The 24,316-nt window shown below is 52.4% G+C and overlaps 8 protein-coding genes across 8 annotated transcripts; 2 read left to right on the top strand and 6 right to left on the bottom strand.

Annotated features, from left to right (window-relative positions):
• Positions 1 to 565: 565 nt before the first annotated feature.
• On the bottom strand, positions 566 to 5,350 carry J4E78_009923 (uncharacterized protein; the record flags this gene model as incomplete). The annotated part of the gene is made up of 6 exons (XM_049370508.1): positions 566 to 632; positions 656 to 1,386; positions 1,500 to 1,809; positions 1,852 to 2,733; positions 3,097 to 4,743; positions 5,133 to 5,350. 6 exons carry the CDS (start codon positions 5,348 to 5,350, stop codon positions 566 to 568), a joined length of 3,855 nt encoding a protein of 1,284 aa, XP_049217854.1.
• A 1,994-nt stretch (positions 5,351 to 7,344) lies between these two features.
• J4E78_009922 (uncharacterized protein) lies at positions 7,345 to 9,273 on the bottom strand (the record flags this gene model as incomplete). The annotated part of the gene is made up of 2 exons (XM_049370507.1): positions 7,345 to 8,853; positions 8,935 to 9,273. 2 exons carry the CDS (start codon positions 9,271 to 9,273, stop codon positions 7,345 to 7,347), a joined length of 1,848 nt encoding a protein of 615 aa, XP_049217853.1.
• Positions 9,274 to 10,692: 1,419 nt separating this feature from the next.
• Positions 10,693 to 11,984, bottom strand: J4E78_009921 (uncharacterized protein; the record flags this gene model as incomplete). The annotated part of the gene is made up of 2 exons (XM_049370506.1): positions 10,693 to 11,768; positions 11,801 to 11,984. The coding sequence occupies 2 exons, from the start codon at positions 11,982 to 11,984 to the stop codon at positions 10,693 to 10,695; spliced, it is 1,260 nt and encodes a 419-aa protein (XP_049217852.1).
• Positions 11,985 to 13,287: 1,303 nt separating this feature from the next.
• On the bottom strand, positions 13,288 to 15,129 carry J4E78_009920 (uncharacterized protein; the record flags this gene model as incomplete). Its single annotated transcript, XM_049370505.1, has 3 exons — positions 13,288 to 14,120; positions 14,167 to 14,917; positions 14,968 to 15,129. The coding sequence occupies 3 exons, from the start codon at positions 15,127 to 15,129 to the stop codon at positions 13,288 to 13,290; spliced, it is 1,746 nt and encodes a 581-aa protein (XP_049217851.1).
• Positions 15,130 to 15,929: 800 nt separating this feature from the next.
• Positions 15,930 to 16,811, bottom strand: J4E78_009919 (uncharacterized protein; the record flags this gene model as incomplete). The annotated part of the gene is made up of 3 exons (XM_049370504.1): positions 15,930 to 16,571; positions 16,618 to 16,685; positions 16,742 to 16,811. 3 exons carry the CDS (start codon positions 16,809 to 16,811, stop codon positions 15,930 to 15,932), a joined length of 780 nt encoding a protein of 259 aa, XP_049217850.1.
• Positions 16,812 to 17,242: 431 nt separating this feature from the next.
• J4E78_009918 (uncharacterized protein) lies at positions 17,243 to 19,039 on the top strand (the record flags this gene model as incomplete). Its single annotated transcript, XM_049370503.1, has 7 exons — positions 17,243 to 17,290; positions 17,340 to 17,409; positions 17,479 to 17,733; positions 17,783 to 17,961; positions 18,007 to 18,692; positions 18,753 to 18,856; positions 18,918 to 19,039. 7 exons carry the CDS (start codon positions 17,243 to 17,245, stop codon positions 19,037 to 19,039), a joined length of 1,464 nt encoding a protein of 487 aa, XP_049217849.1.
• A 557-nt stretch (positions 19,040 to 19,596) lies between these two features.
• On the top strand, positions 19,597 to 21,738 carry J4E78_009917 (uncharacterized protein; the record flags this gene model as incomplete). Its single annotated transcript, XM_049370502.1, has 5 exons — positions 19,597 to 19,601; positions 19,657 to 20,449; positions 20,505 to 20,759; positions 20,810 to 21,528; positions 21,576 to 21,738. The coding sequence occupies 5 exons, from the start codon at positions 19,597 to 19,599 to the stop codon at positions 21,736 to 21,738; spliced, it is 1,935 nt and encodes a 644-aa protein (XP_049217848.1).
• Positions 21,739 to 22,079: 341 nt separating this feature from the next.
• J4E78_009916 (uncharacterized protein) lies at positions 22,080 to 23,849 on the bottom strand (the record flags this gene model as incomplete). Its single annotated transcript, XM_049370501.1, has 1 exon — positions 22,080 to 23,849. The coding sequence occupies one exon, from the start codon at positions 23,847 to 23,849 to the stop codon at positions 22,080 to 22,082; it is 1,770 nt and encodes a 589-aa protein (XP_049217847.1).
• Positions 23,850 to 24,316: the final 467 nt, after the last annotated feature.

Genomic DNA, 24,316 nt, shown 5'->3' with positions numbered 1-24,316 from the left:
AACGGTAAATCACCTACTTTGCGTGTTTTCATGTTGATGTAGCCCCCAGACCTACTCAGCTTTTTTCTTGTCTAAGGCGTGCGGCATATTCTACCAGGTAATCTTAAGAAGTAGAGAAATGGTATTTAGTGAAACTAAGAAGGAATATATATACTACAATCTACATCACTTAGAGAGGCTATTTGCAGAGCGAAGACGTTGAAGTAGACGAGAATCGCTGTTGTTAGACGAAGATTCGTGAAGAGCAGTAAGCCAAGAGATAAAGCGACTGTGCTTTGGAGACTGAAGGAAGAGTGTAGTGGTGTCGAACCCGCGAAGCATCTGGCTGTGACAAGAGTAGAGTTCCTCGACGTCAATGTGCGTCCAAGCATAACGCCCGATCTTGGTAAATACCGATGGGTAGAGCACTCCGAGTTGCGGGGACACGATAGCGGCTTAAGAGAACAAAACTTCTGGAAAGCGGTCGACTAGGTATTGCCAGGACTCATTGTTGGTTGTCAGTCCGTCCACGCCTGGAAAGAGGAATAAGACACGGATGCGCCGACCCGCCAGAGCCTGAACATGGTCAATGACCCTTCGCATTGTGTCGTAAACGCTTGCCACTCGCGCAGAATGTCCAGCTGAATTGAGAACTGGGAATGTCGATGTGATGTACCCTAATACCAGTGGGATCCAGACCGGCCTAAAGCTTTGCATTGCTAGCGCTCCTTGTGTGTCAATCTTGTCGTGGGGTCTTGGGTAGTTGTTGAAGACTTGTTCCCATTGATCATACATCGCTTGTAGGCGTAAATCGACGTCTTCCGATTCGTTGTGGAAGACTTCGGTGTCGGAGCTGATACCGTCCCGTGGCCTGCCCGAGCGACGGAAGCACGGAAGTACCATATCGTACGTGCGTGTCGGGTCAGGCGGTGAAGCGCAAACATGGAGATCTGTGCCAAAGATAGCACGAGCCGCGGTGGCGCGGATGGTAGTGCTGCCTTCGAGGGCGTACGCTTCGATGCATGTAGGGATAATGCGCGTATTGGCCTTGATGAATTTCCCATTAACAAATGAACCGGGATGGCGAACGTTCGCACGGGGGAATTTCATTGTCCTCTTGCTCAGCGTTTTCCTATTGCGCAGCATAGTGCCAAGCTTATAACGCATTACTTGGAAGGCTGCATTGCGGATCGTAGGAAGGTAGCGCCTGGCAAAACCTCGCATGAAAGCTTCTTGTTTGCGACCACTGAAATCTGGTACGGATTGGTATGGAAGGTTCTGCGTCTTGTGTTCGAGAATGGCGACGGCTTCGCTACGGACAATGATGTCCTGCTCGTCGAGGTCATGCTGCGTAAGATGATGTCGAATCTTAGGAGAGTGAGATATGCGCTCAGCGACCCTGAAGTCCTACCGATCTTGACGACCTCATAGCTTCTATCTTCTTGTATCGAACCCCATTCGGATATCTCCGAATCTGATGCAGAGTGCCGGTGATCAGTTGAACGCGGAGTCTTTGATACCGCCAAGCGAGGTGCGTCTATCGAGAATAGCGACCAGTCAATGTCCCACTCCAGGGCTGGGCCCTCGGTTGTATCGTTGGTACTGCGGCTTTGTTCCGTCCAATTCTCATGCTGCTTCGCTGTGTACCTGGGATGAGGACGAGAGGTTTTTGCTGAGCTTGCCCATGTTGTTCCTGCAACGCTGGATGCCTCTTCCACCCGCTTACGCTCTTTGCGCTCTTCTTCTCTTTCTTCTCGCCATTGCTGCCTTTTGGACCGATGGCTCTCGGATTCTACAGCTTGATGCTTCGAACTTGCGTCGCGGAGATATCTGTTGTGTTTGTTGATTATGAGTTTGCGTCTTCGGACGTACCGGGTCTTGTCGCGATCTGATGGTACTACTACGGTGACCGAACCGCAAGAAGCTTCCCTCAGATGAGGCGGTTGCACTGGCTTCTCGTCACCTCCCCATAGTACGTGGAAGTTAGTTAGACCGACTTGGGTGGCGGGAGTAGGCAGTCCAGGGAATTCGATCTTCAGGAATCCACCGACGCTTCCTGATGGGCCTCCCTTCACTCCTACAGATGTACCAGGGTAGATGTCGGTAGAGAAATGCGAGGGACGGCAGAATTCTTCGTCTTCCGACTCATTCGCGATACCCTTGGGTTTCTTCAGTTCCTTGCTTGCGAAGTCCGCCTCTTCCTCTACTTCGGTTGAAATATCCGACATCTCCGCCTCTTCGGTATCTCCCACAGCATCCGCCAGATCGATCCTACTGCGCGGTCCGTACAGGAGCTCTACCTCCAGCTTGTAGTCAAAGAGAACGCTGATTCTCGCTATAATCTGGTCCCACACATCTGCGTCTGCGTCTGATGCCGTGATGACGATAGTGGGTTTTAGACCGTCGGTGGATTTTCCAAGGTTAACACAGTCAAGGCTCAGCCACTTCCTATTCGCGATCGTACGGAGAAGGGTTCGTCTCTTGCTCGCCCAATAACGCGCTATCTCTGCCGCCGTCGGTCCTTGTAATGCTGTGACTGTGAAGCTCTCGCCGACCACTCGGTCGATAGCTTCGATCGAAGCGTCTATGTTGTTGGATAGGATATACTGAGCGATTTCTTGGACTGCAGAGGCGCAGTGCTCGTACTGGCGCGGCTCTCCGAGATCCGTATAGAATACGATCGTTGGGTGGGAGGTGGCCAGTTCTGTAGGCCTTGTCCGCGCGACGTATCGAACAGGACCGAGAGTGCTTACGCTATGAGTATCTAAGATTTTGTTGATCGCGGGTTGGTGGGCGACCAAGTGTTTGGTGGTCGTTGGCAGACTTTGCAGTGGCAGGCTTCGCAGCCTGGGCCAACCGAGTCGCCAGGCGCATATTGTATCAATCTTTGGCTCCATGATCGGTATATCTCCTGCAGAAGCAAAAGATAAATGTAGAGAGAGACGTGCAGTCTCTATTAAGAAAGAGGGCGCACTGTGTGCAGTGTTCTCAGATCGTGAACGTTTGTGGGAGGAGAAAGCACGGTCGGTGAACGGGCGTTTGGAAGACATTATTGAATGAATGTTCTTCGTTGGTGTGGCTACTGATTCGCTGGATGTAAGCGGTAATCCGTCGTACCCTGGTTTCTTGTCATCGTTGTGGTGGTTGCTAGTCGGGCTAAGGCCAGTGGGGTTGCGCATGTCGCCAGATAGATGCTCGATGTGCGCATCGAGCGCAGCCTGGCTCGAGCAATAAGGGGGATCACGGCCGCTGATAGTGCTGTGTGCTCCGGTGAACAGCTCCCGTCGGAGTGTCATGCCAACGCTCAAGGCGTTGGAGGCCGACTTCGCGGGCTGGTCATTGTGAAGTAATGTCCTCACGTTCCACGCTGTGAAGACCCCGCAGTCATCTGCCTCTTGCTGCACTGTTTCCTCGTATCTAACGGCGACCGTGTTCCAATCGACGTTCGCTAATCTGGACCGGGGGTGAGAGAGCGCCACCAGCGCAACGAATTGCCGGAGCTCCTGCTCGAACATAGACGTAGATCGGTATCTACGTCCTGTGTCGTACACGCGCATGAGCCCCGCCCCAAATTCCATGCATAGGGCCTGCACCACTACCCAATGGCTGTTCGTCGGATTCCAAGTGAAGACGATGAATGCTGCGGCGTCGAGCTCAGGGAGGATGAAGACTGATTGCGGAATAAGTGACGCGATGTCGGGGCGTATCTCGGGGTTAGATGATGACGTGCCGATGGTTGCCATGTATACTGGACGGCTTGTAGCGACATGCACGACCTCCGGTGAGTACCCCCGTGAATTGCCACATCTCTCGACAAGGAAGTCGATAGTCGTGCCGGACAGCCACATCTTGGCTTTGCACACCTCGAGCATAGAGGCGAGGCTGATTGGCCACGGTCCGAGCGGAAGAAGACGCAGCGGTATGGCACCGTCGGACTCTGGATATTGCTGCACCGCCATGTGAACGACGTCACGGAGCATCCCCACCCGTGGGCACGTGTCCATTCGGAGGGTCAGCTTCAGGATGTAATCGGATGCGCGGTCCAAATCTGTTGCCTTGGTAAGCTGCATTGCCTCAATGTCCGACTTGCTTGGTGGCTGCGAGAGGTCGACGGTCAGCTTAACCCTTTTCCGGGACTCAGGCTCTGGGGGCTGCGCGCTACTCTGACTGAACGGGATGGCGACGCCATAATCTTCGTGGTCGTCGTTGTCCGGAGGAGGAGACCAGTCGTCCTGTATGCCGAGTGTTCCAATGGGGGTGGCAGCGGCAGTAGATGCTGCCGTGGGAGCGGGCGTCGCGGTTGCGACGGACATCGCGGTTGTAATAGGGGTGGCGGCTGTGATAGGGGTGGCAGTAGCAGTACATGCTGCGGTAGGAGTAGGCGTTGCGGATGTGATGGGCGTCGCAGATGTAATGGGGGTGGCAGCTGTGATGGGGGTGGCTGTGGCATCTAATGCTGCTGTAGGAGTAGGCGTCGCGGATGTGATGGGGATGGCTGTGGCATCTAATGCTGCTGTAAGAGTAGGCGCTGTGGTTGAGGTATTAGCTGCGGTTGGTATAGGCGCTGTAGGAGTGGGCGTCGCGGTTGTGATAGGTGTCGCGGTTGTGATGGGGATGGCGGCTGTGATGGGTATGGCGGCTGTGACGGGGATGGCTGTGGCATTTGATGCTGCTGTAAGAGTAGGCACTGCGGTCGAGGTATTAGCTGCCGTTGGTATGGGCGCTGCGGTGGTGATGATCGGCGACTTTCTTGCTAGAATTGTGCTGGGGGTTGCTGTCCGTCGCCGGCTTTATGCTCGATTGGCAGAGTCTCGCCAGGCTTCGGCGCAGAGGCGGGCGGTGTCTTAGATGCTAGAGGACTCTTTCTGTTACCTGCTTTATGCTAAGCTAGCGTAGTCTTATTAGGCTTAGACGTAGAGGTAGTAAACGCTATCTTAGATACTAGAGAACTCTTTTTATTACCTACTTTATACTAAGCTAGTGTAGTCTTATTAGGCTTAGACGTAGAGGTAGCAGGCGCTGTCTTAGATGCTAGAGAACTCTTTCTATTACCTACTTTATACTAAGCTAGCGTAGTCTTATTAGGCTTAGATATAGAGGCGGTAGGCGCTGTCTTAGATACTAGAGAACTCTTTCTATTACCTACTTTATACTAAGCTAGCGTAGTCTTATTAGGCTTAGATGTAGAGGCAGCGGGTGTGCTGTTCTTCTTGTCGTATGCTTCTCTGTGTGTCTGGTAGGCCCGCGTGGCTCTGAACTTGTTGGCGGCGTTTACCTCCTCCCTCAAGAAGGGTTGGTAGTCCGGCTCTCGTAAGATCCGATTCATGACATCAATCTCAAGGCGCTCTCGTCGGCTCTGGTAGTGACACATGCTGGGCTGAATGGACTGGGCAAAGCCAGGACTGGACAAAGACAACGCGGAAGAGAAGAGCAGAAGGGCAACGAAAGCGCAGCGAAAACACTCTCAATATGCTGTGGCCCCGCATTTTGGAATTGATTGTGCGCCATGTCTTTCTGTTCGAGGAAGCTGCGCAGGCGCAAATTTGCGGGGCGGTGCGTTGGAGGAAGTCGCGTTCGGGGACGACGAGCCGTACTGGGCATGGGATCCCATCTCACCCACATGGTGCCAGGTAGAGAGCGTCTGTCTGGCTGCAGACCAGAGGCATCATGTTCCGTAGAGCTTAGCAAGACAGAGTCCGCTTCACAGTGAGGTAGGTATGCTGGGGGTGCGTTGGCGACCCGAGTGGATGCCTTTACAGTGTTAGTTGTCTATTAAACGCCATGAAAACTGCCACAAGGACGACAGCTAGCAAAGAGAGCCTCTTTCTTGTTTACCTGATAGTTGTAATGCAATACATCGTGCTGCAGCGCGCAAGTTAAGCCAAATTGGCCACAGCAACGAGCGCGATGCTTGCGATGCCTGCGATGCCTGCAATGCCTGCAATGCCTGCGCGCTGCAGCAGTTAGACGACTAAAGACTGCAGTAGCCGGGGAGCTGAAGATCTGGTGCGAGCACAAACATCCTAAGCATTGGGATATGTGGTACTTGAATACGGAGAGTTGTAGGTAGGTTGGAGTCTTCAAGTTAGTGGAGAGAGACCCTTGCGGTTTAGCGCTGTTCTGAGCGTGGGTGACGTCATAGATCCTGCGCTGGCGTCTTCCCCACCCCCAGCCCCACCCCACCCCTCGGACGACTCTCAGTATAGCACCACCAGCACTACGGCATTACAGACTCTGCTTCGGCATCCACTCTAGTCCTTTATCAAGAACAACATCATCATCGGCGCAGCAGTATGAGCCAAAAGAGAATATTAGAAGATGCTGAAGTCGCGCAGGTGGAAGACACCAGCTGCAAACGTGCCAGAGTAGACTCGTCTACGCCCTACCCCAGAAGAGACGTCAACGCGAAGAGGAGAGAGACTGGACACAGGAGCGACCCGATCCACATCCAGACCTCGTCCCAAGGCGCTTCTACGCCCTACCCCGGAAGAGACGTCAACGCGAAGAGGAGGGAGACTGGACACAAGAGCGACCCGATCCAGATCCAGACATCTTCTCAAGGCGCCTCCTCTGTCGTTCCACCGTCCACGCCATTATGTCGAAATGACCTAATGCCTCCGCCGTTTCCAGACCCAAAATTCGCCAAAGCCATTTTGTCTTCGGACTACGGATCGTTTCCGCAAGAGACCCAGTCGTCACAATATGGATCCTTTCCAGTGCTCTCGTCTCCATGCGCGTCCCACAGACCTCTCCCACTTCCACACCACCAGTTTGAAGTCTCTTCTTCTCTACCATGTCTCCCACAACAGAGCCGGCCAAGAGAGTCACAAGGAGCAGGGTGCGCAGACACAGGCCCTTGTCTGACTAGTCTGCTCGCCGACTACGAACACGTCGAAGAACCAGACCCTACATACATTCCAAAAACATGCTCGACAAGCAGGGGAAGTGGCAACGAGTTCGCAACATCCTATACTAAGTGGCGGATTAGGTGGTGCCTCAGATCACACGTACTACACAAAGATAAAGCGCCCACGACACGAACTTCCCGTTCAAGCCCAAAGTCCACCCATCTAGGGCGTCGATTCAGGTTCGTATTCGCGTGCGACTTGACATCCTACAGCTTCGGATCGCTCCACCTGATCTGATGTGGAACCATGAATTAGGCGCTGAGATGTGTATGTGCAATATGTGATTGCTATTTCTGACGTACTACCTGTCATCCTCAAAGTCCATGTATGTCCTGCTGTTCCATCTACCTGCAGCACTTCCAGGAGGAACTCGATATATCTCCGCTTCACAAATGCCAACATGATACGGTACTCAGGAGCTTTCGCCGCATGCTGTAACCAGTCTTCGTCCCTTCCTTCAACACTGAATACCCCCAGCCTCTGCTACCACCTTTGAGAAATGAAACCTATGCATGTGAGGTATCTTCCCAGCGTCAACCTCATCTAGGGTGTAGAAGATGTCTCGAGTGAGGATCGAAATGGTGTTGATGTTGAGTGGACGTGTGCCAAAGGCAGCCGCGACGCGCTGGTGTATCTCCGTCGCAATGGTCTTGAAACTACCCAATACGTCCTTGGAGCGAGGAGTATCGCAGATCAACTGCCACTCCTCCAACTTCTTGAACAGCAGCAATTCAGCAGCCAGAAGAGAAATCTCCTTTTCACCTTCTTGTGATAAACGACCCCGCACCAAAGATCCCGCTATCTCTTGACACCTGAAACCTAACACCTTGAGGCTCTTGTGGTTCTCCTGGAGAACTTCGATCGTCGCCATGTCTAGTGATGGCTTGCCGAGACTCAGGAAGCACTCTTCGAGTTCGCTGTGTGAACTGAGAATTTGTGCGTCAAAGTCAGTTTGCCAATCTGCACCAGCTTCTATCTCAAGCTTCTTCAATGTCGAAAATGACTTGCAGAACTTGGCGAATCCGAAAGCTTCATCCGGCTGAAGATACTCTCCATAGCTGTATATATTGATCTTGACCGTATGAAGATGAAGAGGGTCCTTTGAGCTCATCAGGTGCTCGAAAAGTTTCTTCAACCAGCAGCATTGCTTCACCCGAAGAGTGCGAAGAGTCGTGATGCTGAATGAAGTAAACATGGCAGGCCGTAGTTGCCGGAAATCGAGGCCAACAAGACACAGCTCTCTGAGCCCGAACGGCTTCGAAGGCAAGTGAAGACCAAAGTTATCGAAAGGGTTCTGAAGATAGAAGGTCGGAGAGTCCCTTGTCGTATGCCGGCCAAAGACCACCAGCTCATCAATACTTCGAGTCTCGATACCCATCATCTGGATGACGTTTTGCGCCACACTATGCGGGGTGCCGGAATCCAATTGCTGGCTGGGATCGTGATCTCCTACGACGCTGATCTCCCTAGCCAGTGGGTTTTCTAGTTGCTTGTCTGATTGGAACCGGATAATAGCCGAGTGGTTGAAGATGCCACCATCTTTGAAAGGCCCCGAGTTGATATGGCCAGGTCGGCAAGTCTCGCGAAGCGGTCGCATTGGAAGATCAAGGCTGCACAGTCTAGATCTGAGTATCTTGCCACGCTCCTTGCTGGTGAGAAGGCTGTATAGTCCGATGTACGACTTGTAATTGAGAGAACCCACGAATCGTAGCGACACCAGGCTGAGCTTCTCTAGACGGGTGAGAAGACGCTTGAAGAGGCTTGTTCCGCGATCGGTATCCAGTACAGTGATCCGAAGATGCCGAGTGAAACGCAAGTTTCCGAGAACAATCGAGAATTGAGCGGGGGTCATCTTGGACGTTATCCGGCCGACCACGATGTCGATATCCCTGAATCGTGCCTCCGTTCCAACTCGGTGCATTGCCTTGCAGGTCATCGACAGTTGCAACTGGCTCTTCTTTCCGCACTACCCAAGTTAGCTTCAACACTCTGCTGGAGCGCCAGTCACGTTACGACTGAGTTTGAGCGAATGCCAAGGACTACTTACATAGTCAAATATCATCAAAATCACTTCATCGGGAAGATCTATGGCGGTCGCATACAGTGTAGTTACTGGAGGGGCAGCCAACGCTTTGCCGGAGCGAGCGTTACTACGAGTGTGCCTATCCCTCGCTGCCGCGCGCCTTGCCGCCCTTGACTTGGTCCTGGAGGCGACGTGTTTTTCCGGGGCGTTTTCTGCAACCTTGCGAGCGTCATGTCGCCTTGTCGATGTGGTTTCCGCCGTCCGCTTCTGCGTCTGCTTCTGTTTCTTCTTGTCGTCGGTACTTGGCGAGTGAGATCTGCGGCGCTTGTTGGACTTGATCGATTGATGGTGGCTGGGAGCCATGGCGGGTATTCAGTAAGGGGGATAAGGTACGATCTCGGTGTCAGTGGTTCAAGGAACGTAGAGCACGCCAAGTAGAGGAAGGAATTTCAGTACGTCTGTGCGTCTAGGCACCCTTCGCGGTGCAAGTAAATAACGTGATCAAAATACCTGACGGACGTGGTGGGGCATGAGCCAATACGGCCGCCGGGGTCCGACAGGCTGCAATAAGAACAAGACTATCCCTCCTGACTGTCCTCCCTTTCCTCCCCTCCGCCCACCTTCCCACTTCTCTTCGGTACCCCTGAGTACCTCTTTTGTTCCGAAACCTTCGCTCACATGGATGGAACCCGCCGTTTATGGTGCAAGCCAGCCATCCTACGAGGCCCATCATGCTGCCCCCAGACCTGATGGTCATACCATGTGTACAAAGGGCCCGCTACGCTGTATGACGGGTTCTTGTCGACATCTGTGACAGCGGGCTCCTCGTGCGGGTGTTATGGGTAGCCACGGACCGAACGGAAGAAACGTGCGCTTGCCGCTCATCTGGCGCAAGAGTTCTTGGAACCACGTTCCTTGGGCTGGACCTTGAGCACCCAACTGGGCGAGGACGTTCAATAACCGCGAGACGGACGTGAGTGACGGTACCACACGAAGGTCTCGAGACCTAGGCGAGAGCGTGTTGGGGCTCTTGCTGACGATCGAACGGCGCATCCCAACGCGCTCCGATGCGCATACGCAACATACGGTAAGCCCCCGATTCTTGTTTTCGCGAACACATAACCCCCCAATAGAATACCCGATCCCCGGGCCAATACAACGGCGGAGATGTACGAACGGAGGTCTCACGAGAGACTAGGTGCGAGCTGCGTTGGGGGCTCGTACTGACGAAGTGGAGGATGATTACCCACACCCTTTTTTCGTTGATTCTACTGCTTCATGTAGTGTGTTGAAGAAGAGAGCTACGCGAGAGTCTGTCAAGAGCATAACACTGGTACCTTCAACTAGATGTGACAATACGCTCACAACTCTCACCCGGTGAAGAAAGAGTCCACGTCACCGATCTGTCACAAGGAAGGAACATGGCAGGCAAAAAGCTGGACAATTGGACGATGCACATGAACGCAACGAAATGAGACAGGAGGTAATGCAGATGAAAGCAAGGAGCGAAAAGAAAAATTGTGTGGTGGCTAGTAGATTTCAGCTGTCTTTTGATAGCTGCTGCCGTGTTGATCTTGAATGGGAGGAGGTCGGAAGACGGCCCCGAGATGGTGACGCGCGAAAATGCCACGCCATGACGTCATCACTTCGCGTCACATCTACGCGAACATCGACATTCCATTAGGCGTCTGCAGTTTTCTTAGAATCTTTGCTATGTGCTATTGCAGACCTCGGTAGCAATTCAATTATAATTGCACTGCCGGACTCCTCCGCTGTACGCGGCTACGTCGATTCATCCCAGCGCAATGGTGCAAAGAAGTTCCTCGCCAGGTCGAATGTCATGGTGAGCCCAGGTATACCCACATCCTCCTCCGTAACAGCCCAGTACTCCTTCCGCATCTCCAGCTCCAGCCCTTCGAACAACGAACTAATTCCAAAACCATAGTATAGAAAAGGCTGTAGCTCTGACAGCTGGGCTTCAAAAACCTTGATTAGTCTCGCGAGACCCAGCGTGTCTTCGTCGCAATCCGCCCAAATCTCGTCCTCCACCTTCTTCACTATTCGACGACGCTCAGTCTTGAACGGTACAACACCCTTCTCTGCCAAAATGAAGACATCCACCATACTCGCCGCGCACTCCCACTCGGCCAAGAATCGGTAGCGGAAGCTCTGTGAGCACCAATCGCAAGCGACCAGCCCGCAGACAGAGCAGAAGTTTGTCCAGCTATTCGCACGATATCTACATCCTTTGCAGCGCGAGTAGCTATACTCTGTCGTATAGAGCATCTTGCGTCGCCACGAGTGGATACAGTTGAGCTGCAGGAAGCTCGGAGTACCGCCGTCGAAGATGACGCTAGCGTCGTGTGGTCTCGGGGCCAGAATTGGGACTTGTCGACGCAGACGAATCTCTTGTCGAGTCATATCTGATGGCGGTGACGGCCGTGGGCGTGGTGGTGCTGGATCTGGTGGAATTACAATTGTTGTCCCGACTGGAACGACATCGTCTGCAGGAGCAGCTACGTCAGCCTCGCTCTGCGCAGCGTCTACTTCGCCGTCTTCGATGAAATCATTCTGAGGCTCGTCGATCCAGCTCAGCTCAGATTGATCGTCGTCAACGTTATGAGTTTGACCATCTTGCTCGGCTTCATCCTCGGGGTTGTGGACCACTTGCGCCGGATCTGTTCGGTCGATCTCAATCTCATCATCAGACGTATCTTCTTCTGTTGCATCATCTTCATCGTACTCCGGTTCATCATCTTCGTAACCCCTTTCGTCGCCATAGTCTGTATCATCATCCAACTCATCATCGTAGCGATGATCTTCAAAGTCAGGATCGTCATAGCCATCGCCATCATGCGCTGCATCATGCTGCCTAATAGCGTGGCTTAACTGTCGCTGGCCAAGTCGATTGAGTCCTGCGCGGCTATAACCACTGTCTCGATGCAGGCCGCGAGCACCAAGCTCGTACCCCTGTTCATCATACCCCTCGACTGGATCTCCGTAAGACGGGCAACCTTCATCCTGATGGAAGCCTTCGTTGGTCCAAGGTAGTAGGCAAACGAAGCAGAAATCATGACGACAGTAAGGACAGGTCATATGGTTGCAAGCTTCTTTGTGCTCCATCCAGACCCGGCAATTTGGACATGACTTTGCGCGACAGCTGCTCGAGTACTCAGGCATCCACTTCGGCCGCATTCCTGGCTCGTCTGACACTTTACACCTGTGCTCTTGACCTTCCCACTCATGCTGGCATCCGACGCAGGTGTTAGTCCCGCATCCGCAGTGCGCCACTGTGGAGAAAGCGTGGCTGTTGTCCACATGAGATCTCGGGATGAATGAGCGACACCGCTCATTGACACAATACACGCGAATGGCGCGTGGTGTGTAGTATTCTTGCGCCTTGAGTGAGTAGGTCTCGAGGACCTCTGGGCTCAGCAAGTGTTCTACAAGACGACGTGGAAGTGGAGTACAGCACCGGGCTGGAAAGGCTTCAGTGTCTGCGAGGGCAGCGTTGTAGGCGTCGACGACGCAGTCGTTGCACATGAAGTGTTCTGTACAGTGAGCGACTCCTTCGGAAAACATGAAGTCATCTCCACAGATGCAACACTCGTACTGGACCGTATCTTCGATCGGCCGCGTATCGATAGATGGGGATTCTCCGGCGCAAGCTTCCTGCTCGTTGACTACACACACTCTGCCCTTAGCTACCCTTCCCGCGGACTTTCGAGCTTTGCGCAAGGCCTTGTGATTCATGTTGGAGGACGGAGCTGGAGTTGTGTACAGAATTCCTCCTGGCAAGGATTGATCGGCCATGATTGAGTTCGGTCTGATAGGGATTTCTGGTTCGTCCTTGATCTTGCTTCGTGGGTAAACGGGCGTGCTCAAATTGAGATTTTGGTAAGTCGGTATTCAGTTGACCAGCCGGACTGGAGATAATGGGCCCGTGGTCATGGAAATGAGCTGGTTTATATAAGGGGTGGGTGCTTTCACCGCCACCTTAGTACTAGAGGCGGGCCCATCACTAGAATGGTAGGAAAGAGGGCATGATGTCTGTGCACCCCATTGAACCCAGTAATTTCTTGAGGAGTCAATGAATTGTGGTCGGAGCTTGTAACTCATCTTTTCCAGTCCGTAAGGCTGCTAAAAGGGTGGGAGTGGAACCGTGCAGAAGCTCTTGTGTGACTTGGAAGTGAGTATTGAATAGTACCTGTACTAATTTGAAGCAAGCAGTTTGTGCTTGCTATTCCTATACACCCAAACGATCATGTTTAACAGAATTCCAGTAATTGCACCGTTCAAATAGGGGAGACAACTACAAGAGCACTATCGAGATCGGTTTGCATTAGCAGTTTCTCTTTGTCACTTAAGCCCCACCGACTAATCATTACCGTTGAGTCCAATCGCACCGTTCGACCCATTGAGAAAGTCCTTCTCTGGTACTGGCACTGCAACTCCAAGGCCTTCCTCCTCTGCCATCTTCTTCTGCCACGGCAACATCTCCTTCGCCGGTACCGCCGGCCCAACCTCACCGCCCTCCTTGCGCTTCTCGGCCCACTCATCGATGTCTTTCTGCTCGATGAAGTTACCGTGTAGACCGAGTCGCAACTTGACAGGTAGATGAATGACAGCTAGCGGCCCCTGTGAGAGGTTTTGCGCATCAAAGATGAGGATGTCGTTGCGCAAGACGTCGAGGTGGTTGAGCAAAGCCATGATGTATCCCTCGCCTTCCACGAAGCATGAGAGAGAAGACGAGGCCTTCGGGACAAAGACGGGCTCCTGGAACGTACATGTCGGTCCTGCCCAGAAGGTATCTTTCTTCCCACTGTCCCACTCATAGTGTCCCAATACGTTGAAGAGTCCACCGGCTGGCGGGCCACACTTCTGAAAGTCATACGGCTTGCTTGGGTCGATGTTACATTGCCAGAAATGGTTGTACTTCTTCGTTAGGACTCTATCGTCGATACGTGAGAACTCGCCGTTGATACCAAAGAGCTTATGAGGCTGTACCCGTGTGTTGGTTGGAGTTTTGGGATCAAAGACCCAGCGGTAAGTGTCAGAGACGAGCTTGTTACGTTGAAGTAACGTCGTGGGTGTGTTTGCCTGGCTGTCTGGTGGGAAGAAAAAGAAGACATTGTCTGAAGCTATGGTCAAGTCGACGACGATGTGTCCCGACGAGTCTTCGTATGAGCCAGCGACGTGACCGTGAAAGCCTGAAATCGTTAGCGCCTGTCAAGATATCACTAGTGGCATACACACCGTTGTCGGCGCGCAGCCAGACAATGTCCTCTGGCTTTCCATTCCGACGAGGCACGATGCCGTACCACTGGTCTTCGTCTGGGTCCCACGCAAAGTGATTGCCGCCCTTCTTGAGCCTTTCAGCATTGACCTTGATTGGTGTGAGTGGTAGAATCAAGTAGTTCTTCGTGATAGCGCAGTCGTGTATCATCCCACAGAACGGTGCCTTGTACCAGCATTCCTCAGTTTTCTTCCCATCTTTGTCGATCGTGTATACTACGATGTCACAACTGGCATCGTACCCATTGCCTCCAGCTTCATAGCCATAGCATATCATTTCTCCAGTGTCTGGATCGTATTTGGGGTGCGCAGTAAACGTTGGAGATTGTACTTGACCGTCGAAGTCATATCGTCCAATGGTCCCTAGTGTGACTGGATCCATAGCAAAAGGTGGACCATCTTCCTTGATGGCTAGCAACACCCCGCGCCAGAAGATGATGTTAGTATTAGATGCTGTTCTGATAATGCCTTTCACCATCTCGTTATCGGTGTATGGGTTTCTGTATCGGCCAAGTAGAGATTTGCGCGCCTTCGTCTCCGCCTTGAACCGGTCGGTGTGTACAAATCGCTGCCTGAAGTCGACGTGACCGTTCTCGAAACGAAATGCTGAAACCGAACCATCGCCGTTGAAGTGTATGTCCTCCTCGTATAAGGGTGGGAAGCGATGGTCTGGCTGTATACGGAAAAAGGTTCCGTTTATATCTTTGGGTATCTGAAAGCAGTGAGCTTCCGTGCTCTGTCTCCACAGGACGGCATACTCACTGTACCAGTCGTCTCGAGCTCAAAGATGTCAGCTTCGAGACGCGATGGCTTGTTGAAGCCTTGGAAGAAGCCACTATCTGGGAATTTTACTTGGTCACCCGATCGGCTCCCTTCATGATACGCTGATGAGGCAGGGTTCGCGAGAGAAAATATGTGTGCCATAGCGTACGTGCTGTGCTCTCCCGCCTGGCAGTAAGGTGGTCTAATACTAATTGTCCCTCATTACAATGTTTCGTTCTGGCAAGGAGACGCATTGGTTTGCTACCAGACGTACTGCCGTGCTCGAAAGTTACGAGTATGGATGTGGGGAGGTGGACTTGCGGGGTAGTTGGGGATGGTTACAGGGGTTGTTGTGCCCGGATTGATGCGACCGCGCGGGATCGCAGGCGGCATTATTGGTCCGACACACATTGAACCCTGAATATGGGACAATGCTACACTTCTGGACACGGACATAGCCGTAGCGCTGAACTGAGAGTTTCGCGTCCGAATATAGCTATGACAGATCATAGCACGCAGCTGACGCAGGGATGATAGGTCGCCTTGCTCCGTCTCCGAGCCGCTGAGAGGGGTGCTTTACCGGGAAAACTGGCTATAACGCAAATCAAATGGTGGTGACTGTGAAGGCTTGCGTGGCGACTTTGGTCGCGTGCATTTGCTCTTTCTCTAGGGCTTGCTGCGCATCATTAGCGATGTAACTTTTGGCTTCCAATAAACCTGTCAGACTGCATAGAGTAGGATGCAAAGAGCTCTGAAGCCGTGGCAGCGTTGTGCTTGTACGACACCAAAAACGCCACTGACGAGTTGATGCGAGCACGAAAGACCTGATATTATTTGTTCGAATATTTGAATCATTCCAATCGCATTACGCAAAGGTAGGGCTACGTCTTCATGCGCCATATCGACACATGGAACGCAGGTATAGTCATAAAGTCATTCGACGTTCTAAGCTAAGCATGCCTCTACGAGTCAGATTCTGGTTTGCTCAGCACGAGTGGAGGAGTGCTTGTTGAAGCATCCTGACCAAAGTGTGGAGCTCTAAGATCATCGTCGGCGACTTGCTCGCCAGTGACAGGGTGATTGTAGTGGAATGGCACGACGCGCGTGTCAGGCCAGAGCATCGGACGATCGCAAAGAATGTCTGGCCCATTTGGATCCTCCGGGTACGTCTTCGAGAGGAAGGGTACATAGTTCGGCTTGGTGTGCGCCCACCCCTTTTCGAAGGTCGCGTGCCAGAAGGGGAAGTACTTCAACCTGAAGATCTTCCATGCCCCGTTCTCTTTGATGTACTCGTTCTCGTATATTCCACCTTCCCACCATTGTACTAGGCCGCGGGGGTGTGTATCTTTGATGCTATCGTGGGTACCGGCCGACATCATGCTGCGGAAGCGACCTTTGGCTCGCGTGCCATCGGCGTTGACGTCGACTATGCCCTGCATCTGTGGGTGATCGAGAAGAAAGCCATGCACAGGGCCATTGCGTCCGGCTACGAAGGCATTCGCGAAGCGACCGATATAGAGTCTCTTGACGCCCTCTTTGCCATTGTATCGACCTCCGAGGAACTCAACGCATGTGTCAGGGTGATCGGAGTAGAGGTTGGCGACCTGTTAAGATGAGCTTCTAGTCAAGTAGCTTCTTCTCTCTACTAACCTCTTTGTACAGACACTTGTCGAGATAATACCCGTAAGTGTACTGAAGCTTGCGAATGTCCTCCTGATCTGGTGTTCCGTTAGCTGGCCGCGGGAAGCTAATCGATAGCTGACTAAGCACACACCGCTCAAACGCGTTACTTCCGCCTGAAGCTTCCCCACTATAGCCTTCAATTGCTCAATCTCGCTACCCATGATGTCGGCGTCTCGGAAAGATTACGAAAGTGCAAGTCAACCGATCGCTGAGGCCCTACGCCGCTTCTTATCATCATTAGTTTAACACGAAGCTGTCAGCGATACAGGGAACTATTCCCCAACCACGTGAGATTCGCAGCAAGGGTGGAATCATGCCAGGGCTCCGCGAATGGGCTCGCCTATATTGGCGGTGATATGGACGCGATATGTCTGGAGACGCGGGTTGATGTTTCCGGCGGGACGCTTTGAGAACGTGTGGAGCAAGATGGCACCGAGGTGGGGTCATCGAAGCAACGCCGTGCCACAGCCTCGCTGCTTCTCCAAATTTACCGCACCTATCTCCACGGAAGGATAGCATACGCTGCCACAATCCTTTGTACCCTTATCAAGGGACGCTTGCATATACTTGCTCTAGAACTTCTGCCATCAAAATGGGTCTACCGGAAAAAATCGAGACGCGTCTCTTCATCAATGGAGCGGTTGGCTCTCCTAATTCAATTGATTATGCCTCCGCTAACTACTTTATAGTTCGTTGAATCATCAAATGGGAAGACGTTTGACATTACCAACCCCGCCACATTGAAGCTCGTAGCAAAAGGTGAGTCTGGAACGTCGACACAAGAGCTTGCTACGAACTTCGGAGAAAACAGACTTACGATCGTTACAGTCCACGAGGCATCTGAGCAAGACACCGACAATGCTGTCGCTGCAGCAAAAGCTGCTTTTCCTGCTTGGTCAAAATTGACTCCAGACCAAAGAGGCCAATGCTTCAAGAAGTTGGCTAGTCTGATCCGAGAGAACAACGATGAGTTGGCCGCTTTAGAAGCAAGCTCTATGGGTCGCCCAGTAAGCGAGTTCTTCGATGCCTATGCTTCTGCGGCGAAGTGGGATCGTTATGCAGAAGCTGGATACAGTGTGCAGGGTAAGATGGTTGAGTGTGAGTTTTGCAGCAGGCTACTAACATTGACCAGGTACCACGAGCGTCCAGACTCCGGGATATATCAACATGACGCTGCGCCAACCTTACGGTGTTGTAGCTGGCATTATTCCCTGGAACGTTCCATTGTTGTTTTTGGCCAACAAGTTAGCACCGGCTCTCATTGTTGGGAATACTGTGGTCTTGAAGAGTTCTGAAAAGGCTCCATTGACTGTACGTCATTCCTTCCACACTCCTGCAATAGACTGACGATGATAGTCCGCCAAAATCGCCACTCTGGTACAACAGGCTGGCTTCCCTCCAGGTGTAATCAACATCATCACCGGCTTCGGCAATGTTAGCGGATCCATCTTGAGCCATCACATGGATGTACGAGCATTATCGTTCACAGGCTCAAGTCGCACGGGACGATTGATCCAGGCAGCCGCCGCAAAGTCCAACATGAAGCAAGTTTTCCTCGAACTTGGAGGCAAGTCTCCAGCAGTCATCTTCGAAGATGCCGATCTGGAGAAGGCCGTGAAGGAAACGGCTCACAGCATCCAGTGGAACAGTGGTCAAGTCTGCATGGCCAACTCGCGCATTTACGTCCAAGATACGGTTGCCGACAAGTATATCGAGCTCTTCAAGCAAAACTTCGAAAAAGAGGTCAAGATGGGTGACCCCCTCGATGCGCGTGAGAATGGCGTCAACCACGGCCCACAAGCTGATGAGGCGCAACACAAGACTGTGTTACAATATTTGGAATCGGGAAAGCAATCCGGCGGCGAACTCCTCACTGGTGGCGGCGCTCCATCGGGACGCGAAGGCTATTACATTGAGCCCACCATATTCAAGAACACGCCAGAGGACGCAAAGATCATGAAAGAAGAGATCTTTGGCCCAGTTGTCAACATCAATGTCTTCAAGACTGAGGACGAGGTGCTCGCAAAGGCTAATGCAACAGAGTTCGTCTCACGGTCCCTAGCGTGGCCAAGCTGAAACAAATATTGACTAATTGTGTCTAGGTACGGACTATATGCGTCAGTGTACACCAAAAACATCGATCGCGCGATGCGCTTCGCAACAGGGCTTGAAGCTGGTACAGTCGGCGTGAACTGCACCTCACCAGGTGAGCAATATGCATTCGATTGGATTGTACGTGATGCATTCGCTGACTCGACGACACCCAGTTACCGGCGTAGACATGCCCTTCGGTGGATACAAGTCATCAGGCTCAGGACGCGAAGGCGAGCCTCTGTATTCCTTGAACAACTTTCTGGAAACAAAGAGCGTCTTGATTAAGATATCTTAAATATTGCGACATGACACGATCGGCTGCGACATGATTTGCCGTCTCTCCAGCGCTATTCTGTGTTCGCTATAGATTTTGATTAGCCGACCGGCAGGTTCTGCAGGGTGGCCTTGCGCGGGCGCAATGCCCCAGCAGATCCCCCGCTAGAAATGGGATCCCTTTTCCTTTATCCTCAACTGCAGCGGGCTCGATGCTCCATGACTTCTCCACGAACTGCTGCAAGCCTGCCGAATGAAATTTTCGTATCGCCGCTAGTGTCATCTCACTCGGCCGGGCTGTCGAGGGTGTCGGATAAATATGGCCGAGTACGCGGCCGTCGCCCCGCCACGAGTGTCGGCACCCCCATCCAGCAGAGCTCCGAACGCCCATCGTGTCCACAGCAGCTGTGATCGGTGTCGCAGTAGGAAGACAAAGGTAGCTTAAGGCATCTCCGCGTCAATCAGTGCCAAGAAACTAATGACTACCTCTAGTGTATTGATCCTGGTATGGGGTTTCTCCCACCGGTAGTACGATCGTGCCGACAATGACACAAGCTGACAATCTTAAGTCCCGGGACCATGTCGTTACTGCGCACGCACAGGCGCGGTGTGCACAATCGCTACCCCAAGAAGGAAAAGGCCTTATTACCATGTTACCGAGGAAGAATACCAATGTTCTATGCGCATCCTCGAACATTTCTTCCCTGGACATGAGCTCAACCTGCAATCTCTGCGAACCATCGCCAAAGCTATCAAGGAAGGCACGTTTAATGCGGAGCCTGTCCAGCATACTGAAGGCCTCTTCAGTAATGACCAAGAGTCACCTGAGGATGCAGAGAGTGTTGATGATGGCGAGGAACAAGACGTACAGGAACTGCATGAGCCGTTGGGCTGCATGATGAAAGATTCAAGAGGGAAATTTCGATACGTTGGCGCTCACAGTGAAATACCTTTTAATGCTGCTGTGGCCACTTTGGGTATGCAAAGGAAAGACCCGTCGATCATCCCAGGCCCCAAAGTGGGCTCATATCCGCCTACTCTACCAGGCTCCTCGCCTTCGAATTCTCCTGGTTTTGAAGAGAGCTACTACCTTCCCGGTCGAGAGTTGTGCGACGTCTACATCTCCCGGTTTCTAGAGGATGTCCATTGCACGTACTGGCTATACCCAGTGGAAACCCTGCTCCGACGGATAGAAAATACATACTCCGAGTCGGCACCGCGCTCATCAAGCTCTTGGATGTGCTGTTTGTACACTATGTTCGCCATTGGCGCAGCAAACTATGTAGGCCCCAACGGTAACTCTCCGCCACCGGATTGGCCAGCTGCGTTGGACCCGAAAACATCGGAGGACTACATTACACTTGCAAAACAACTTATTCCGGCAGTATATGATGAGGCCGATGTCGATAGTATACGTGCAATGGCTACAATGGTATGTACATTTTGCATTGTTGACACTGTGTTCGGCATGGCTGACCATTGCTCAGAGCATCGCGATGGAGAACCTTTGCTCCAGGGTCAGCGCTTATCTGTATATGGGCGCTAGCGTTCAGATGGCGTTTTCTCTAGGTTTACATCGTGACCAATTGGCTGAGTCCGGAACTACATTGGAGCGAGAGCAAAATCGCAGAATCTGGTGGACACTGTTTCAGCTCGACCAGGAACTATCTTCGCGAGGCGGGAGTCCGACGGTCATAGATGAGCGGTTTACGAAGGTTACTACGCCCATGCCTTCAGAGCAGGTAAGTCTAGAATCGCCCATTCATAACGCGTCCATACTAACGGTTATGAGATACTATATCCCGGACTCCATACCCCGCTATCATGGATGGCGACATCGGTGTCTCTCTGTCGCTTGAAGCGTGAGATCATACAGTCGGTCTACATGGAACGCTCGGCCAACTCGATATCCTTCTCAACCGTATCTAACTCCCTTCTGCTGCTGCAAAAGTGGTATCGCCAGATGCCGCCACACCTCAAATACGACGTACCCGCGCCTCCCACGCACCGACGTGCGGTTGCAATCTTGCATCTCCAATATTGGAGCACCACGATACTCCTCACGCGGCCGTTCCTTCTGTACCTCGTCATCAAGCATGGGACGCTGGCTTCGAGCAAGAGGATATGGTTCGAGCGGATGGGCAAGATGTGCATTGACGCTGCGCAAAAGAGCATCTCGATACTGACACAAATGGCAAACGATGGCACACTATCGAGCTTAACGGCCTTTGACAGCACATGCATCCTACGGCTGATCATGATCTTCATCCTTGCCTACGCACATACCAGAACATCCCGGTATAGCGCGCATATCGAGAAGCTGGTGGAGCTCACACGTGGTATGGAGCAGATAGGTTTTACCAAAATGGTAACCGAGGAAACACCATTACGTCTCGCAGACCTGGGTATCACTGGCCAGGCTCAACAGAACAACGGAGACGCGAATGGGTCGAATGGGCAGGTTCATCTCGATGATGAGATGATAGCTCAATTATGGGGCAATTGGGATCCGTAAGTAATGAACGAGCCTACATAAACCATGATACTGATGCCCACAGCAACTTCATGACCCCGCTACAGACACAGCAAAGTCTTGATCTTACATTCGATGATTCTGGCGCCTACGACATTAATTCGGAGTTGTTGGCTTTCACGAATTTGGACGATTCCATCATTATTGACCCGTCGCAAGCGTTTTCGAACTATGGCATGCATTGCTGAGGCTTCTCGGATCATTCGTAGGGTAATAAAGAGGAGGGAGTTATGGAAAGCATGCGTGGTGTATATATAGGAAGAATTTGGGAGGATTTCAGGAGTTTCCATATCATGCATTCGGCGTTCTTGTCTGGCAAGCGCGCAACAATACATCAACGATGGGAAGAGGTTACGATAATACAAAGTATACGGGCGACTCGCCAATGTAACAAGAGTTGAAGAGAGAGGTTTCCAGTGCATGGTGATTAGGTACTGCAGGTCTCATGTTGTTTGCTCTCAAGACCAAGAAGCTGGAAGAACGATGTCCCGCTTTTCTGACAACAGCTGTCTCGAGATGTTGATGTAGCTTAGAATACACGGCCCTTTGTCTGCTTCATGCCAATAACGTCGATGTTTCGCCACATGAGCACGCCAGCTATGCCGATGATCCATGCAGCAGTACCTGCGATGAACAGATATCTTTTGGCATCTCCGTAAGCCCTCTGTACCGCCAAACGAGTGGGTGATCCAACTGGGTACGACAGCTGAGTCGTGATGTCCGCGTAAATCATCAAGAAGTTTGGAAGTTCTTCCGCCGGAAGGTACTCCATGAGCTTCTTGGGGACCACGTCTTGCCAAATTGCAGAGGAGACCGTTAGTCCAATGGCTGCACCAACACTTCCACACATTGAAACCAGAGCGATGGCGACGGCAAAGTACTGCTGCTCCTTGACTGCGGCCAGAATAGCAATCTCGGCTGTGATTGTCATCACACCACCACCAAACGCGGCAAAGATCTGGCACATGACGATATAACCGATCTTGTCCGTAGGCTGATTGAAGTGGATGAGCAGTGCAGTTCCGAGTACTACCATAGGGAGTGAGAAGAAGAGAGTAACTGGTTTGAACCGTCCAGTATAGGATATGAAGCCGCCGACGAGGGCAGCAAAGATGTAGCCACCAACGCTATAGGTCGACATGATGTAGCTGGCATGCGTAACGCTGAGGTCATTGACGACTTGTAGGATGGAGGTGAAGTACGCACTCCAGCACATGTAGCTGAAGAAGAGAGCAAAGGACAGGAGGCACGCTCCAGCGACAGTGCGATCCAGAAGTAGGTTCCAGGGGATGAAGCAGATCTCAGCATAGAATCGCTCCCAAATTCCGAACAGGATCAATAAGACGATGCCGAAGACGAGAAAGCAGATGATCATGGGGGAGTCCCATCCCTTGGCTTGCAGAGTGTAGAGGTTGAAGGGCAGAAGGAAGAAGGCGAATCCAGTAGACAGCGTAAAAAGACCAACAGCGTCGAACTCGCGCATGTAGTATTTGAACGACTCCCAGAATGTGCGTCCACTCGACCGCTGGGGTACCAGACCCTGCTTCTTCGCCTTGAAGTAGTGGTAAGTGAAGAGGCCGAAAAGAGGAAGGGTGACCGCCGGGACGAGGATGCTTTCCATGCCAAAGGCCCAACGCCAGCCTGCTCCGTTGAGAAATGCCGTAGAGATCGGTCCGCCCAGCCAGGCGGTGATCAAAGAGGACGAAGCAGCCAGAGCTTGGATAAGACCTCGGTGGCGCAATGATGTCGTGTCTGCGACGAACACGCTCAGACTGTATCCAACACCATTGATGCCGACGGTATAGAAGATCTGCGACGCAGCGTATGCCTCGACGTTGTTGCAAGCAGCCGACATAACAAGCCCAACAGTGGCGAGTATGGAGCAGAGAAGGAATCCTTGTGGGCGGCCGAAAACGTCCAGAACCTTGGCTATGCTGAGATTCGTCACACCTCCGATGACAGAGCTGAGGACGCTGGTGGTAGGGGTGAGGGAGTGAAGGGCGAAAGAAGAGGTAACGTAGGGTATCAAGGCGCTGCTGATTTGGCCTACCAAGCCCTGGATGAAGTAGACCAGCCATATGAGGATATAGGCAGTCACCAGCGCTCCGGTGGTCCAGGAGAGCGTCACGGCTTCGATGTCTTGAACACCAGCCTGGAAGTTGGTGTCAACCGTGTTGTCGCCATCTGGGGTATTGCTAAGATATTCTGCGTCTTTCTCCGATCCATGTGAACTTTCGTGAGGGGCATTGCGAACCTGGCTAACAGCCGCCTTATGCTCGACCTCGGGGTCGTTTGACATTGCTCGTCGTAGGGTGATGTTGGCCAGCTAACAGATGTTGGGTGCTCGCTGATCCAAGAACGAAAGAAACAGTGCTGGAGGCCGACGGCTATAAGGAGGGCGAAATGGCGTGCAGCGGAGAGAGCATGCAGAGCCTCAGCACCGAGACTGCGGGAGAAGATAAAGGAACCAAAGATACTACAAAGAGATCGAGACCACCGTAAGCCGATAAGATGTCTCGTGTATCTGTCTGGCTATTCACTCATTTTGTGGCGAGCGACACTCGAAGAGGTAAAGACACCGACTGGCAGGATCAGACGTGCATCGCGGGCGTGGCGGTTTCTTGCTCATACCTTCTCCACGGCACGGGTCGCGACATGTCATCCACATGAAAATTGGGTCGTCAGCTTGGCGACGGAATTGAGAAGGCGTGGTTCTGTGACACCCGCAGTCGCTTCCGGGTGCAGCGGTGGTGAGCCGTCTCCCGG

This window comes from Alternaria triticimaculans (assembly GCF_023758025.1).
Source record: "Alternaria triticimaculans strain BMP 0046 chromosome Unknown scaffold_24, whole genome shotgun sequence".
Lineage (NCBI taxonomy): Eukaryota > Fungi > Ascomycota > Dothideomycetes > Pleosporales > Pleosporaceae > Alternaria > Alternaria triticimaculans.
This window is presented reverse-complemented; position numbering and strand designations above follow the sequence as displayed.